This window comes from Protopterus annectens, chromosome 10.part0, assembly GCF_019279795.1.
Source record: "Protopterus annectens isolate FY-2018-M chromosome 10.part0, PAN1.0, whole genome shotgun sequence".
In the NCBI taxonomy this organism is placed as follows: Eukaryota; Metazoa; Chordata; order Ceratodontiformes; family Protopteridae; genus Protopterus; species Protopterus annectens.
In genome coordinates this window covers 1,802,273,575-1,802,288,352 of record NC_056744.1, presented here as the reverse complement: position 1 = coordinate 1,802,288,352, position 14,778 = coordinate 1,802,273,575, and the positions used below count along the sequence as shown (strand labels likewise).

The window sequence follows — 14,778 nt, the reverse complement described above, 5'->3', positions numbered from 1 at the left end:
AGAACCCGTAGCTTTCCAGCAAGTTCTAAGACTAGTTCAGTTAAAGGAGTATGCTCAGTACAGCACAAGGGTGAATCAGCAAAACCCAAGTCAAGCTTCATTGTTAACTGTCATAATTGTGGTGCCAACCATGAAGCTAAAAGAGAAAAGTGTTTTGCATTTGGTCAGCAATGCCACAAGTGTAAAAATTTAAAACAATAAGTGAGAAGGTCACTGAATAACCAATCAGTAAAAACAAAATGAAAACTCCAGCAAAGCTAGAACTTCCACTGAGTGACCTCCCAAACCTCTTGTATCAGAGGCACATGGAATATATGCAAATGACCCTTATGAACATCAGATGTTTCAGCTAATTGGCAATTCTGAATGCCCATGACTTGTTTTGTCATTTTAATGGACAATTTCAGGCCAATAAAGCCAAACCCCACTAGCTGTGGATATGCATATTTCAGCCTTAATATGACCTTATCAGCACAGCACAAGCAGAGTGTTTGACTAAGCATAAGAAACACAGGGCTGTTATACCCAGCTAATGGCCATTATCATTAGGGGTGCTGCAAAAATATCCCAAACAACAAACTAAAACAATAAGTGAGAAGGTCACTGAAAAAGAATTGCCAAATTAGCTGAAACACCTGATGTTCATAAGGGTCATTTGCATATATCCCATGTGCCTCTAATACAAGAGGTTTGGGAGGTCACTCAGTGGAAGTTCTAGCTTTGCTGAAGTTTTCATTTTGTTTTAACAAGTGTAAAAAATGGAATTGTTTTCAAAAAGTTTTGCAAATCAAATAAACCTCACTCAGTTACAAAGAAGGGTCACTCAAAAAAGCAAACTGATCATGTAGGCTTGCAGTCTACTTTCTATGTGGATGGTGATCAGTGATTGGTGAAAAGGTTAATGCAGTAGATTTATTAGCAAAGGGAAACGTGTTTTGTGCTATCCTGGTCCATGGTAAACCCATCGAGCTCAAGGTAGTCACTGGTTAAATGTGTAATGTTATGTCAGCAGAAGTATTTGCCAAAGTAAGGGCTTGTGAACAACTTAACGTGGCTAGTTGTGCAAAATATGTTCCCTATGGAGGTGAAGAAATTAAAACCGAAGGCTTAGTAGTGATTTCATGTTATTTGGCTGGGAACAGTTACAAATTGTTGTTTTACATAGTTAAAAGGCCTGTGCAGTCATTATTAGGTCTCAGAAACAGTTTGAGGTGAAGTTGCTTTCTTTTACTAAAGAAGTTCATCATATAAGCACGTCCCAGTTCCAGTTCCAACTTCACTGATGCTATTTTCTCAGAATATGCTGATGTTTTCAATGACAAGATATGCAAGCTTCCAGTTGTGTATTCTATGAAGTTAGACCCAGAGGTCAGTCCAGTGGTCAGGCCAGAAAGAAAAATTCCAATAGCCATGCAGAGCAGAGCAGAGTTAAAGCTCAGCTGGATAAAATGGTGCAACAAGGTGTAATTTGTCTAGTTACAGAACCAACTAAATGGGTGTCATCTGTGGTAGCAACTCATAAAAAAGGCTCAGATGAAATCAGAACATGCATCGACCCAAGAGACTTGAATAAGGCATTAAAGAGACTTCATCATCCAATGCGGACAGTCAAAGAAGTCACAGCCCTAATACCGATTGCCACTGTATTTTCTGTCTTGGATGCAAAGAGCTCCTTTTGGCAAGTAATGCTTGATTGCAAATCTTCACTACTGACTACATTCAGTACCCCATTTGGAAAATATAGATTTCTCAGGATGCCATTTGGAATAAATTCTGCAACTGAAGTTTTCCAGCGTGCAATGGCACAGATCTTTTCAGGTTATCCTTGTGCCATGATAGTAGATGATTTCTTGGTTGGAGGCAATGGAGAAGCAGAGCATGACAGAAACCTTAAGAAAGTTCTAGACTGAGCATGTGATGTGAACTTAAAGCTCAATCCTCTGAAGTGCAAATTCAGATTACCAGAAGTCACATATGTAGGTCATTTGTTTACCAGTGCAGGCTTACGACTAGATCTGTCTAAGCAAACAGCTATTCTTGAGATGCCAGCACCAGATAGTGTTCAAGCTCTACAGCATTTTCTTGGTATGGTGAACTATTTGGGCAAGTTTGTACCAGATTTCAGTGAAATGACAGTACCTTTAAGAGACCTAATGTGCAAAAATGTTGTATGGTCTTGGCTAGAACAGCACCAGAGTGCTTTTGATGATCTTAAGCAGACAATTGCCACTTCACCTACACTGAGATACTATGATGTCAATAGACCAGTTACTCTTTCCTGTGACACTTCAAAGTTTGGTCTAGGGGCAGTTATTCTTCAAGAGGGCAGACCAGTAGCCTATACATCTAAATCTGTTACCTAGACTGAAATTGAATATGCTCAGATTGAGAAAGAACTTTTTGTAAATGTGTTTGCATGTTCAGAGTTTCATGATTATATTTATGGTCGAGATATCCAGATTGAAACTGATCATCAACCTCGTTATGATCTTAAAGAAGCCTATGCATTTCACTCCAGCAAGATTGCAAAGAATGATGCTCAAATTATAAAAGTATAACTTCAAAAGGGTCTATACAAAAGGTAAACTTCTGTATCTGGCTGATACTTTATCTAGATCACCCAGAAATACAATGGAACAGTTTGATGCAGAGAATTTTGACTGATGTCATGGAAGTGCATTAATTTTTTGACCATGAAACCTGATGAGCTGAGAGATCATACAAAGACTGATCTTGTTTTGCAAAAGCTCAACCACTACATCCAGGTAGGATGGCTTTCAAAGCAATCCAGTGTAACGCCTGAAGTACAACCTTATTTTCCTTACAGAGATGAGATGTTGATGGAAGACGGCATCATTTTCAAAGGTCCTAAAGTTATTGTTCCTGCTTCCTTACAACATGAATACATTCAGATTTTGCATCGTGGCCACCCAGGTTCCAAGTCTACCAAAAGAAGGGCAAGAGGACTAGTATTTTGGCCTTCTTTAGTAAAAGCCATTGGCAAAGTACTTTCATCTTGTTCAGTATGCAATAGTACTAAACCACATCTGCAAAAACAGTCACTTCATCTAAGTCAAGTTCCTGAACTTCCTTGGTCAACAGTAGCCACTGATATATTCAAGCGGAACAATCACCATTATTTAGTGCTGGTTGACTCTTATTCAAACTGATTTGAGATCGATTTGTTGCCTAACCTAATGTACACTACTTTTATTACTAAGCTGAAATGTCATTTCTCAGTCCATGGGAATCCACATAAGCTTAGCTCTGACAAGGTTATGCAACTTACCAGTCAATTGTTTCAGAATTTTGCAAGAGAATGAGACTTTGTACGTTACTAGTAGTCATGAGTACCCACCGTCAAATGGTCTAGCTGAACGTGCAGTACAAAGTGCAAAGCAATTACTAGAAAAGTCAAAGCATGATAATACCGACGTCTTTTTGAATGTATACGGATGGTGAAGGTTCAAGCAAACCTAGATTTTGTTTGGACAACAACCAGATTCGTAAAATTATTAATGAGAACTGGAAAATCATTTTAGGTAATGGTGACATGGTAAATGTATTGGGTGAGGTGCCTTGTTTTGTGTTCAGGAAAAATTGTAACGTCAAGGACATGTTGGAGAGGGGACATGGTTCCCGTTGATAAGGAGCAAGCAACAGAGGTATGCACAAGTGTATGGGATGCAAAGTATGTAGGTACATCCACACTGGTTCTTATATTTTTTTGCAACACCTTGACTTCAACATCACCGTTCCAGGTAGACTAGATTGTGGTAGTGAAGGTATTGCCTATTTGGCTATGAGTAGTGGATGTCCGGCGTTCTATGTGGGAATGTCCACTAGAAGTTTGAGGACACGTATTCTTGAACATTTGTATGCAGTAAAAACAAAAAATGTCAACAACGCCTTGTATAAACATTCCACCAAGTGCATTAATTGGAAAAGTTCACTTTCTCGGTTCTTGAGTCAGTGAACAAGGACATTCGGGGAGGTGATTATAGGAACAAAGTGGAACAGAAAGAAACAGAACGGCAACTGAGATTGGCTTCCTACATACATCCTTGGCTGAATGATACAGTCAATATAAAATGTTTTTTAAAAAACAGAAAAGTTAACATCAAAAAATAAAGATTTTATTCAAATGCATTTTTTACTGCAAACAGTAGTTTATGGGATTAAGTTAAATGATGGCTTACTTCAATTGAATAATTGTTTTATGAGTTGATAGCTTGTTATACAATCACTTTTTTACTTGCTTACAGTATTTCAGTGCGCTTTTGTAGTTGTGATTTGTATTTCTGATGAACTCACCTTTGACGAATAGTGAATTAAATCATTTTACACTAAAATAGCTGTTTTTTCCTGATTTTTGGTGTTCCTGATCTATGTCTTTTTGAATTTACTCAATCTCAGAAATATACCCCGTCATGATATACTTGGCTCACCCACTCAAAGACTTTTATCCAGGCAAACCAGTGCAATCTTGCCTATCAGTTCCAGTTTGTTGAGTCCTAAAGCTAAAAACAACAGAGCAATCAAAGCCGAATTACTCAGAAAACATTCTTTTCAAAAGTCCATTATGATAAAATTATTTCTATGGGAAAAAGACACTGATGATACAAATGGCAAAAGGTTTCGGCCAGATTGGTCAAGTAACATGTTTATGTACTGAGCCGAGATTCTATTTTGTGGAATGTGAGGGTGTGGAGTACAGGAGAAATCATAGAAGACATCTTCCTGTATCAGAACCGATATCACAGCATTGTTCCTGCGATACAGACTCTAGATCTCGGAGCAATCCAGACAATGTTCCTGTTCCAGAACATGTCTTACCTTCTACTTCCATTCCTGATGATGTTCCTGATGTCCCCAAGGTTGGACATTCAGCAGACACAGTCCCAGTAGCTAGACCTAACTCTAAATTATATGTCACACAATTTGGTCACATCTCCAGACCTAGTGTGAAATACACAGCGACCTGGACATAGTTGTCTATATGTATCTAGTTCTGTATAACTGCACATCTAATAATTATTGTGTATTTATTGCATGTCAGTTAATGTCATCAATGAAGTGCGATTCATTTCTCAAAGAGGGAGGATGTACAATAGTGTGTGTGTTGTACCTTTAAGAAGCATTTCCAAGGTCAGCACATGCATATAAACTGCAAGCACATGCTAGCTTCAGGGCCATTTTGAGAGTGCAGCCAGAGAATGTAAGAGAGAGAGTCAGTTTGTTTATAAGTTTATCTAAGTCAAAGTTACTGTCTCATTTCTGATGTGCTTGTACATAGTAAAGCTGCTTGAACAGAACCCACGAATGTTCATCTGTTACATCCTGACCGAGTGAATGACACATCCATGAGAGTTAGCGAGCTGAAAATGATGTTTTAGCACAACCCACTCAGTACAGTTTAGCCCTGTTATTGCAGAAATGTAAAATTAAAACAGAGATCAGCAAGGTCCTAGTTCTGACCATGAGCTTTACGGGACCAAATGAAAGTGCCATTTGATATTAAATCAATGTGCAGCTGCCCCCCAACACACACGCACACACACACACACACACACACACACACACACACACACACACACACACACACACACACACACACACACACACACACACACAGACATACACATACAGACACACACACACACACACACACACACACATAAAAAAGAGTGAGATTATTATCACTCTTCTGCATAAGAACACAGGAAGCCTTTCAAGGTAACATGGTACGACAGGGCCACTGCCTGTAACATTTGTAAGATGCACAGTACAGTTAATGTTCACACATTTAATTCCAATTTTGAGTCCATCTGTCAGTGTTCAAAAATGCTACAATTCAGAACAACTATGATATTGTACTAATCTAATATTTTTCTTTCTTACATACAGACAATCAAAGATCTTATGGAAAAGCATAAAAGGTAGGTATAAAGGTTTGTGCATCTCTCACCTTAATCAGACAGTTCTTACACACAGATTTTTATAAAGAAAATGGTCTTAATTCACAGTGTTTCTGCTGATGAACAAACAACCGAAGAAAATAAGAGTGAGGAATCCAAAGTCATGGAGATGAAGTATCGTCTGTCAGACCGTGATCTGAGCCTCGGCATGTATAGTGGTCCCCTGCAGTACAGCATCTGGAAGGAAATGAAGTCCATCTTAAGCCCATGTAAGTGAAGTCCACCAATATACAATTTGGGACTAATGAAGTCCATCATAAGTCCGTGTAAGTGAAGTCCACCAATATACAATTTGGGACTGATGAAGTCCATCATAAGTCCGTGTAAGTGAAGTCCACCAATATACAATTTGGGACTGATGAAGTCCATCATAAGTCCGTGTAAGTGAAGTCCACCAATATACAATTTGGGACTGTCTGATAGGATGCAGCTGTGACCAAAGGGCTGTTTTCCAGCTTTGTGGGCAGCTAGTATGTATGATCATAACTCCGCAACTAATTAAACATATCTGTTCCAGTATCCCAAAATGCACCTTGTTACCACACTTTGGAATGGTGTGTCTTTCTTTCCCAATTCCAGGTTCTGTGCTAAAGGAGAAGTAATTTAAGTAGAACTTTTATACAATTTTAAGAACACCATACTTTATATAATTAAATATAATTAAGTAAAACATACCCAGTTATAGTTGTCTGGCAGTATAACACAGAAGGGTTAAAGTTACTAATTGCTAATGAGCTTCAGCTTATGATCCTAGGTTTGAGTCTTTAGTCTCTGTTTGAGTGATGTCTGGCACTAAACATGACACATTGCTTCATCAGAAAGTATGAAAGTGAGCGGCTGTGTCCCTCATGGCTCAGTGCTGGGACCTCTCCTTTTTGGTATCTCCAAGCAGAGAGCCAAGACCCTGGCTAACAATGTTTGTAAATGATTGCAGATGGAAGGTTGTTCTGAAGTCATCCTATGACACTTAAACCCTACAGAATGAGCTATCCCTAGTAAGCAATCGGTGTACTAAAATAGGGTCGGACTAAAAGCTAAAACATGCAATATCATCACTTTTGGTAGACACCCTCTCTGCTTTCATCATACTGTGTGGGCAACACACCTCTACATGCAGTTGGGAACCTAAGTCCTTGGTCCCTCCCTTGTGAGCATCATGTAACAGCAGTTGTCAGGAAGTCCTGTTATCCAGCCCAGCTAATCGCTGGTATCAAGGTCCAAAGAGGTAATCACTCCCTTATACTCGCATTGAACAGGCCAATTATTTAGTTCAACACTCCCACTGGGATGCATCTCACTAACCATATCAAACAATTAGAAAACTCCCAAAGGTTATTAACCAGAAAGAGCACAGGTCTAAAGTCCCCGAGCTACCAAGAGAGACTAGAAGCTCTCTATCTTTATTCAGTGTCTGTCTCACTCACTGTGTGATTCGACACCTGATTGTCCACATGTTGAAAATGCACTCTACATGTGCTGAATGAGACTTTAGGTAAAACACAGTGAAGTATCAGTGTATCAGTTCAAACAACATAATGTTATGCAGGATTATAGATCTGCTTTTGTCAAAAAACGGACTCTGACACAGAACACAATTAATGCCTTCCAAAAAACTACAACAAAATATTTATTTTCTACATAGAGCTTTGAAATCTAATTCTCATCTGCAAACATCCTACTTAATATTTCTGAGCCCAATTTCTCCCTTTGCATGCCAATCATCAGTTCACCTATTACCTGACCTGCCCATTTGTTCCCCTTGGTGTAAGAAACATACCTCACAACTGTCCAGATTTTTGCCTCATTCTTTTGGTCTGTTCCTCATAGAATTTGTGATTTTCTGGAAAATCATTGGGATGGTCTGAGGGTTGAAGTCCCTAAATAATGATATACATTTGACTTTCAAACTTCAAATCCTTCAGAAAATGTGTGTTAATACAAACCCTGTTCTATCATGTTTCTAAGTTTATGTGCAATATTTAAAATTTGTCCGTATTTGTGGGCCATTATCCCCCCATTTTGTCAGGCTTTGTCCAGATTTTTAGTACCAAGAGGTTGAGAGGTGTGATGAGAAATAGTGCCAGAAATCATCATCCAGGCAGCCAGGAGGGTTATTGCATAGCTCCCTCCCTCTTCGCATTACTTCTCATGACAGCCTGAAACACACCTGCTGCCACAATATGAATCCTATGACCTGTGTGCTTTTTTGTTTGTATGTACATAACTAGCTGCAGGTTGCAAATGTACTTCATGATGCATGTATGTTTCAGCCCAGAATGCTGCCAGCTGCCTGCTGTTTTACTTGTCTGTATTCAGTGCTAGTAACACAAGAGGTCAGGTTGTGCCTACCTCTCCCCCGATAGGTGAGTTGGCATCAGCTGCTTACACATGTTCATAGGTTCATAGATTCACAGGCAGGTACTAGGCTATCGGCCCAATGGCCTAAGTAAGTCTAGCCAACAAGGTTCCCTGGCTTATGCCACCCAAGAAAGTTAATTTCCTGTGCCCCCATTGAGCAGAGCCACAGAAGTGATCCCCAGGGTGTATTTCCTATTTCCCATCCACTCATCAAGATTTTTCTTGAAGAGTGCTAATGAGGAACTTTGCTTGACAGAGATGGGTAGCTTGTATATGAAGTCTCTGGGACAGGAATCTATCCCTCCAGCATGTCCTGTTTATGTGGTGACAAGGTTTAGGTCCCTAGAGCATGTAGCTCGGAGGGATTGGGATTTCTTTAGGTGTAGCATGTCCAACAGCTCTGGATTTAACATAGCTTTATATGTTAGGCAGAGATCTCCTCGGAGTAGGCGATATGCTATAGAGTAAAGCTGGAGTTTTTTTGAGATGGTCAGTGTAGGACATCTGTTTGAGGCCAGTAATCCTGTTTGTGAGGTACTTCTGTGGCCTTTCCAGCTGCTGCAGATGTCTTGTGAGGTGCATTCCAAAAGGGGCGTTGTACTCTATAATGACTCTAATGAGTGCTAAGTAGAGGGGGAACAATGACCTCTTTTTTCCTGGATGAGAACCCTTTTGTGATGAGGTGTGCCACACAGAAGGATTTCCTGACTACTGTGGCAATGTGATTATCAAAGGAGAGACTACTGTCCACCTGGGTCCCAATGTCTCTTATCACACACTCGGTGTTAGGTAGACTGCCATTTATGTGGTAGTTCATGGGTACAGAATTTTTACCAAAGGGGATGACAATGCACTTTTTGGCATTGAGCTTGAGGTCATGCCTCTGACACCAGGCATCTGTCTCGGTGAGGCCCTTCTGTAGGATGTCCACATCATTTGGGGACTCGACTATGGCTCCTAGTTTGCAATCATCTGCAAACTTCATTAGCCAGAGGCCTTCTGTGTTAGGCTGTACTTCAGAGAAGTGGATAGCAAACAAAGAGGTCCCAGGACTGAACCCTGTGGTACTCCACTTGTCACTGGTTTGAAGTCAGATTTGGAGTCTGCAACATTTACAGTGTGGGTTCTGTCAGTGAGCCAGTTGGCAACACATCTTGTGATGTAGGGATTTATACCTAGTTTGGTATAATTCCAAAATGGGGGATGGTGTCAAAAGCCTTGGCGAGGTCAAGATAGGCTGTGTGAACCACCTTACCTTTGAGTACGGCTTTGGTGACTGCCTCAAAGAAGTCAATCAGATTCAGAAGGCATGATCTGCCTTGCACAAATCTGAACTGGGTGGGGTTCAGAGTTTGGAGATTACCAATGTCTTTGTTTATGAGTTCCATGGTGATACGTTCCATGGCCTTGCAGACCAGGCTAATCAGGCTAATAGGGCGATAGTTCCCAGGATCAGTGGCGGCTCCCCATTTGTGGAGTGGGATAACTGTTGCTATGCACCATTCAATGGGCACAAAGCCTGATGTGAAACTATTATTGAACATGGTGCTTAGATGGGGAGCCAGTTCTTTCTGAAGTTCGTGTAAAACGTAGCCTGGATGTTGTCCAGTCCCATGGATGCTGTGATTTTGGTTTTAGAGAGTGCAGCTTTTACCTGCATAGATGTGATTACATGGACTCTGCATTCTTCTTGTATAGATATGGGCCCTTTAGGGGGTGAGAGGGGGGGTAAACTTAGCACTGAACCTATCTGCCAGGATATTGGCAATATCAGTTGGTTCTGTAATTTTCATGCCGTTGTGCTGTAACTCAGAGCAGATCTGGGTGTTGCCATTGAGATTCTTGACATAGCTATAGAATGCTTTGTGGTTGCCCTTATAATCAGTGGTGATTTTGTTTTTGTAGCTAGCTTTGGAGGATCTTATAAGGGATCTCAGCTTCTTACTGAGGCTGACCAGGGACCTCCTCCACTCATGGGATGTTACTCTCTTTTGCAACAGTTTCTTCCTTCTGTTGTAGAGCTTGTTTATGGCAGGGTACCATCAGATTGGCTTCCTTTTTTTGGAGGATAGCGTCTTGGTTCTGTTTGAGATAGCACGATCCATGCACTCGTGTAAGTGCTTATAGAGTGCATTTGTGTAAGATTCAGCAGTCGTAACTGTATTGTCCATCTGCATGGGTGTCATGAGGTTTGCCACTTCTGTCTTAAGAAGCATGAAGTTGGCTTTGGAGAAATTTTTTACCATGGTTTCCTTAATGGTGGGTAGAGGCGGGATGCGGATATCTAGGGTGGTTAGTTTATGGTCGGATCTGACCAACGAGGAGTTGATTTCAGGTGTGAAACACTAGTCACTCATGTTGGTAATGACTAGGTCTAGGATATTGTTGCCCCTGGTGGGGGTGTGGATAAGTTAATCCAGATCACTGGAATTTATGAATTCCAGAAAGTGTTGAGCAAAGGAGTTGGTACATGAGTAGTTGAAATCGCCCATTATTAGGGTGTTTGGGTGAACCCTAATATTTTCCAGTATATCAAGAAAAGAGAAGTGGGAATCCTGGGGCATGGTGGGGAATCTGTAGCAAGCTACAATTTGGATTGCAGTTTTGTCCAGAGTTAGTTGCACTTGGATAACCTTGGATGCATTATGCTGCACAACTAGCCTGGAAGTGTGGATATCCTTAATGAATATGGACATACCTCCACCTTTGGTGTTCTGGTCCAGGTTAGATGGTCGAAAAGTGTGGTATGAGTTATAGCCTGGTAATGCAGGGGTGCTCTCTAGAGTCTTGAACCAGGTCTCAGTTACTGCACAGATATCAATGTTCTCCATTTTAAGGAGTGCCTCGAGTGAGTGCATTTTGAGAGAGCAAGAGCCTTAGCCAGTATCAGGAATCCCAAGGGCGACAGGTGCAGGCCATCTCTGGCAAAGCATCATGGCCCGTCGATCATGTCATCCCAGGCAGACAAATACTGGATCCCCTTAGAATGACACCAGAAGCTTAGTCAATTGTTGAAGTCAATAATTTTGTCCTTGTACTGCTGTTTCATTCTGGGCAATGGCAGGATGCTACTCAGGGCTAGGGTCATACTTGCCTGGGCTACAGGATCGGAGAGCTCTTCCATGTCTCTTTTCATGTAGTCCAGGGAGGTATGTCTCAGGTCATTCACACCCACATGGACAATGGCAGAGTCATATTAGTACTTGTTGTGGAGAGACCTGAGTGCATGGGTTATGTGGCGAATCCTGGCACCTGACAGGCAGCTGACAGTTACCTTCTCCTTGTTTAGCTTGGTGAGTGGGACATCAGTGTGCCTGACTACAGAGTCACCTATGACTAGTGTGTTGGGTACATTGGTTTGCCTTATGGGCTATGGCTTATTGGCACACTGAGTCTGTGGGCTATGTGTCATTTGGGTTGTGTTCGGGGGGTGGAGGTTGCTTGCATTTCTGCTTTGGAGGTCTCTGTTGCTTGGGCAGATTATTATTGAGAGCCTCTGTGAATGTTTTTGTGTTTCTATATGTGGATTTTGGTGGTGTAGGTCTAGTGGGACTATGTGATGAGTGTGGTGTGGTGCAAGTGTTTACCTTCTCCACTTGACTGTCAAGTTCAGTCTTGGTTGGAGTGAGTTTTACCTCCAGTTTGGCTAGATAAGTGCATCTCTCACAGGTTGTGGTATTGGGTGGTAGGAGGAGAGGGTTGTCTCTGCACATGAGGCAATTGCTACATTGCCTCAAGATGCCCAGATTCATCAGATAGACAGGAGAGAACACTGGGAGCTGACCCTTGGACATGCCTGAATAAAAAATTACTTTCCTCTAGACAAGTGAGGAAAGTGAGTATAAGAGCTGTTTTTCTCTAAGCAAGTGAGGAAAGTAAGTACAAAAAATGATTTCCTCTAGGTAAAGAGGGAGGTTGAGTGCTGTAGTAATTTGTAGCTTATTTAGTGCTAACACCAAGTTCTGAACATGCACTGAGCATGAATAAGCAAATTCAAGTGCTAAAACTAAGAATCTGTACCCGGATCTTGTGGTAGATAGGCTACCTAGTGCTTACCACTCACACTGATAAGCTAGAATGCTTCACTCCAACACAGAAAGGCTTGGGGGGCTCAGAAGCTTACAAACATGTCTTCCCGTATCGACTACTCCACTGCCTGCATCATTAATCACAGATCATCAGAGTTACAATCATGGCTTTATCCCTCTGCTTCACAGAGTTATGAATACATTAAACAAACCTGTATATTAGAGAAAGAGGATGTTGGCAGGACATTCATCCTAGACATAAGTATGTTAGATAGAGGGCCAAAAAAACAGAAATATTTTAATGCCCAGGGTAGTGTTTTTGTAGTATTCCAAATTCCACAAAATTGTGCTAAAATTTCCTGTATCAGAAAACTGATATGCATCAGTTTAACATTTAAAAGAGAATATTTTCTTTTATTTATTTTACCCCTTCTGTCTACCCTTGTAAACTAACCTTGCCCATTTTACCCATCCATGTATCCCAGATCTGGTTAACTTGGCTATTCTTAAAGATATTTCATTTCTTTTGTCTTTTAATTTAATAGTTAAGACTATAACTATTCTTTTCTGTAACATGCAGTTTTTGCATTCGAACCATAAATGATAATTTTTAGTAATGTTTTTATTAGATATATGCTCCTCTTTCTTATTCTTACTGATTGTAAACTTGTGTATTCATTTTGTGTGGAGCCTTTCCCCTTGGGCTTCTACTGAAAAGGGGCCTTGTGCTCAGTTGGACTATCCTAGTAAACAAATACTAATAAATAAATAAATAAATCTTCACACAAAGCACTTTTTTGACCAAGTGGTGACACGGAAGTACAAATAGCATTTATGTATTTATTTATTGCTTTCATTAATTTATTAATTGGACCCTGCTTACTGGGATTATCTCTGTGGGTATAACTTGCCCCTTTGCAGCAGAGGCCCACAAGGAAAAGCAACAGGGGCAGCTTTCATAATGTACTGCAATAATAAAAATATCTATTTTTTTTTAACTTTAGTGCCAGCACCACTGCATCTAGATCCAAAAACAGCATGTACTTTCACAGTACTTTCCAGAGATCTAAGCAGCATGCACTTTGGTGATGAAGAAACGGAGCTTACCAACAACGTTGAGAGGTTTAATGGTATACCTGCTGTAATGGAGCTTACCAACAACACTGAAAGGTTTGATGGCATACCTGCTGTCCTTGGCTCAGAGGGGTTCACAGCTGGCCGGTACTACTGGGAAGTCAATGTTGGCGATAGCACTGACTGGGCCATAGGTGTTGTCCAAGCATCTGTTCAACGGAAGTGGCATGAACATGATTTGCCATCACCCAAAAATGGGCTGTGGTTGCTGATGAGAAGAGAGGTGCTGTTTGTTAAAGACTCCAAAGTTCATATTCTAGAGCTGAAGCTCATATCTAAGAAGGTAGGCATTTACCTGGATTATGAGGAAGGACAGGTGTCATTTTATGATGCTGATAACATGTCCCACCTGCACACATACCATGACACCTTCTCTGAGAGACTTTATCCTTTTATGCTCAACTGCACAGAAACTCCCCTGAATATATTTCATTTGCAATTATAAATAAACTCCTACATTTTCCTAAGGCACTGACTACACTAATTTGCACCAATTACATTAAAATACAGCATAGTGTACTGTGGAGTGCAATGGAGAAAGATGATTTATAGCACTGCAGGTCTGTGGGTTAATATTATTTGCCAAAAAAAGATTCTCTAATTTAATGTACTGTGGGTAATGGTCTATAGTACCAAAGAGATGTGCCTTAAAAAAAAAGTGCCTCAAAAATGCATAATACTTAAAATGCACAGGTAAACATCAACAATGATGCAGAAACCATTTTTCTATATTAAAAAGGAACAATGTTGTGGGGCAACAGGAATTTCTTTCAGTGGAAAAATGAACCATAATTATTTCAGATATTATACATACATACCTTGGCACCTATTATATGTAAATTATAATGCTTCTGAGTGTTGAACTTTGTTATGATTCTGCTTACATTAATGTTTGCTTTTTTGTAAAACTAGAAATGACAATAAAAGTGTTGGAAATGTTCTGGATGTCTGTTTCTAATATCTTAAATGTGTTGCCAGCTTTTTTTAGATCCCGTGGAACTTACTGTAACAACATAAATAAATAAACAAGTTTTTATATAACTACAGAGACTATCTCCTTGGATGATATCCATTCACAACTTCCTGATCACAAAAACAAATGAATGAATAATACATAAAACTGAATTTAAAAACAGAAGACAAAATATGCTTAAGTAGAAAGGACTCTGCCATGAATAATGGTGCCCAGTTGTTTATTTCTGCATGTATTATCTTTAGTCTTATGTGACACTTAAGTTAAACATCATACACATGTTCACAACATGGGATTTTATTGCAAC

General features: G+C 40.3%; 1 protein-coding gene across 1 annotated transcript in view; it reads left to right on the top strand.

The window, feature by feature from the left end:
* LOC122814044 (nuclear factor 7, ovary-like) overlaps positions 1 to 14,438 on the top strand; it is a 72,792-nt gene extending 58,354 nt beyond the window's left edge. The window contains exons 4-6 of the mRNA XM_044086647.1: positions 5,908 to 5,939; positions 6,027 to 6,187; positions 13,369 to 14,438. Of these exons, the coding sequence (XP_043942582.1) occupies positions 5,908 to 5,939; positions 6,027 to 6,187; positions 13,369 to 13,943 (768 nt within the window). The 3' untranslated portion in view covers positions 13,944 to 14,438. The remainder of the gene's footprint in view (positions 1 to 5,907; positions 5,940 to 6,026; positions 6,188 to 13,368) is intronic.
* The last annotated feature ends 340 nt before the right edge of the window (positions 14,439 to 14,778 follow it).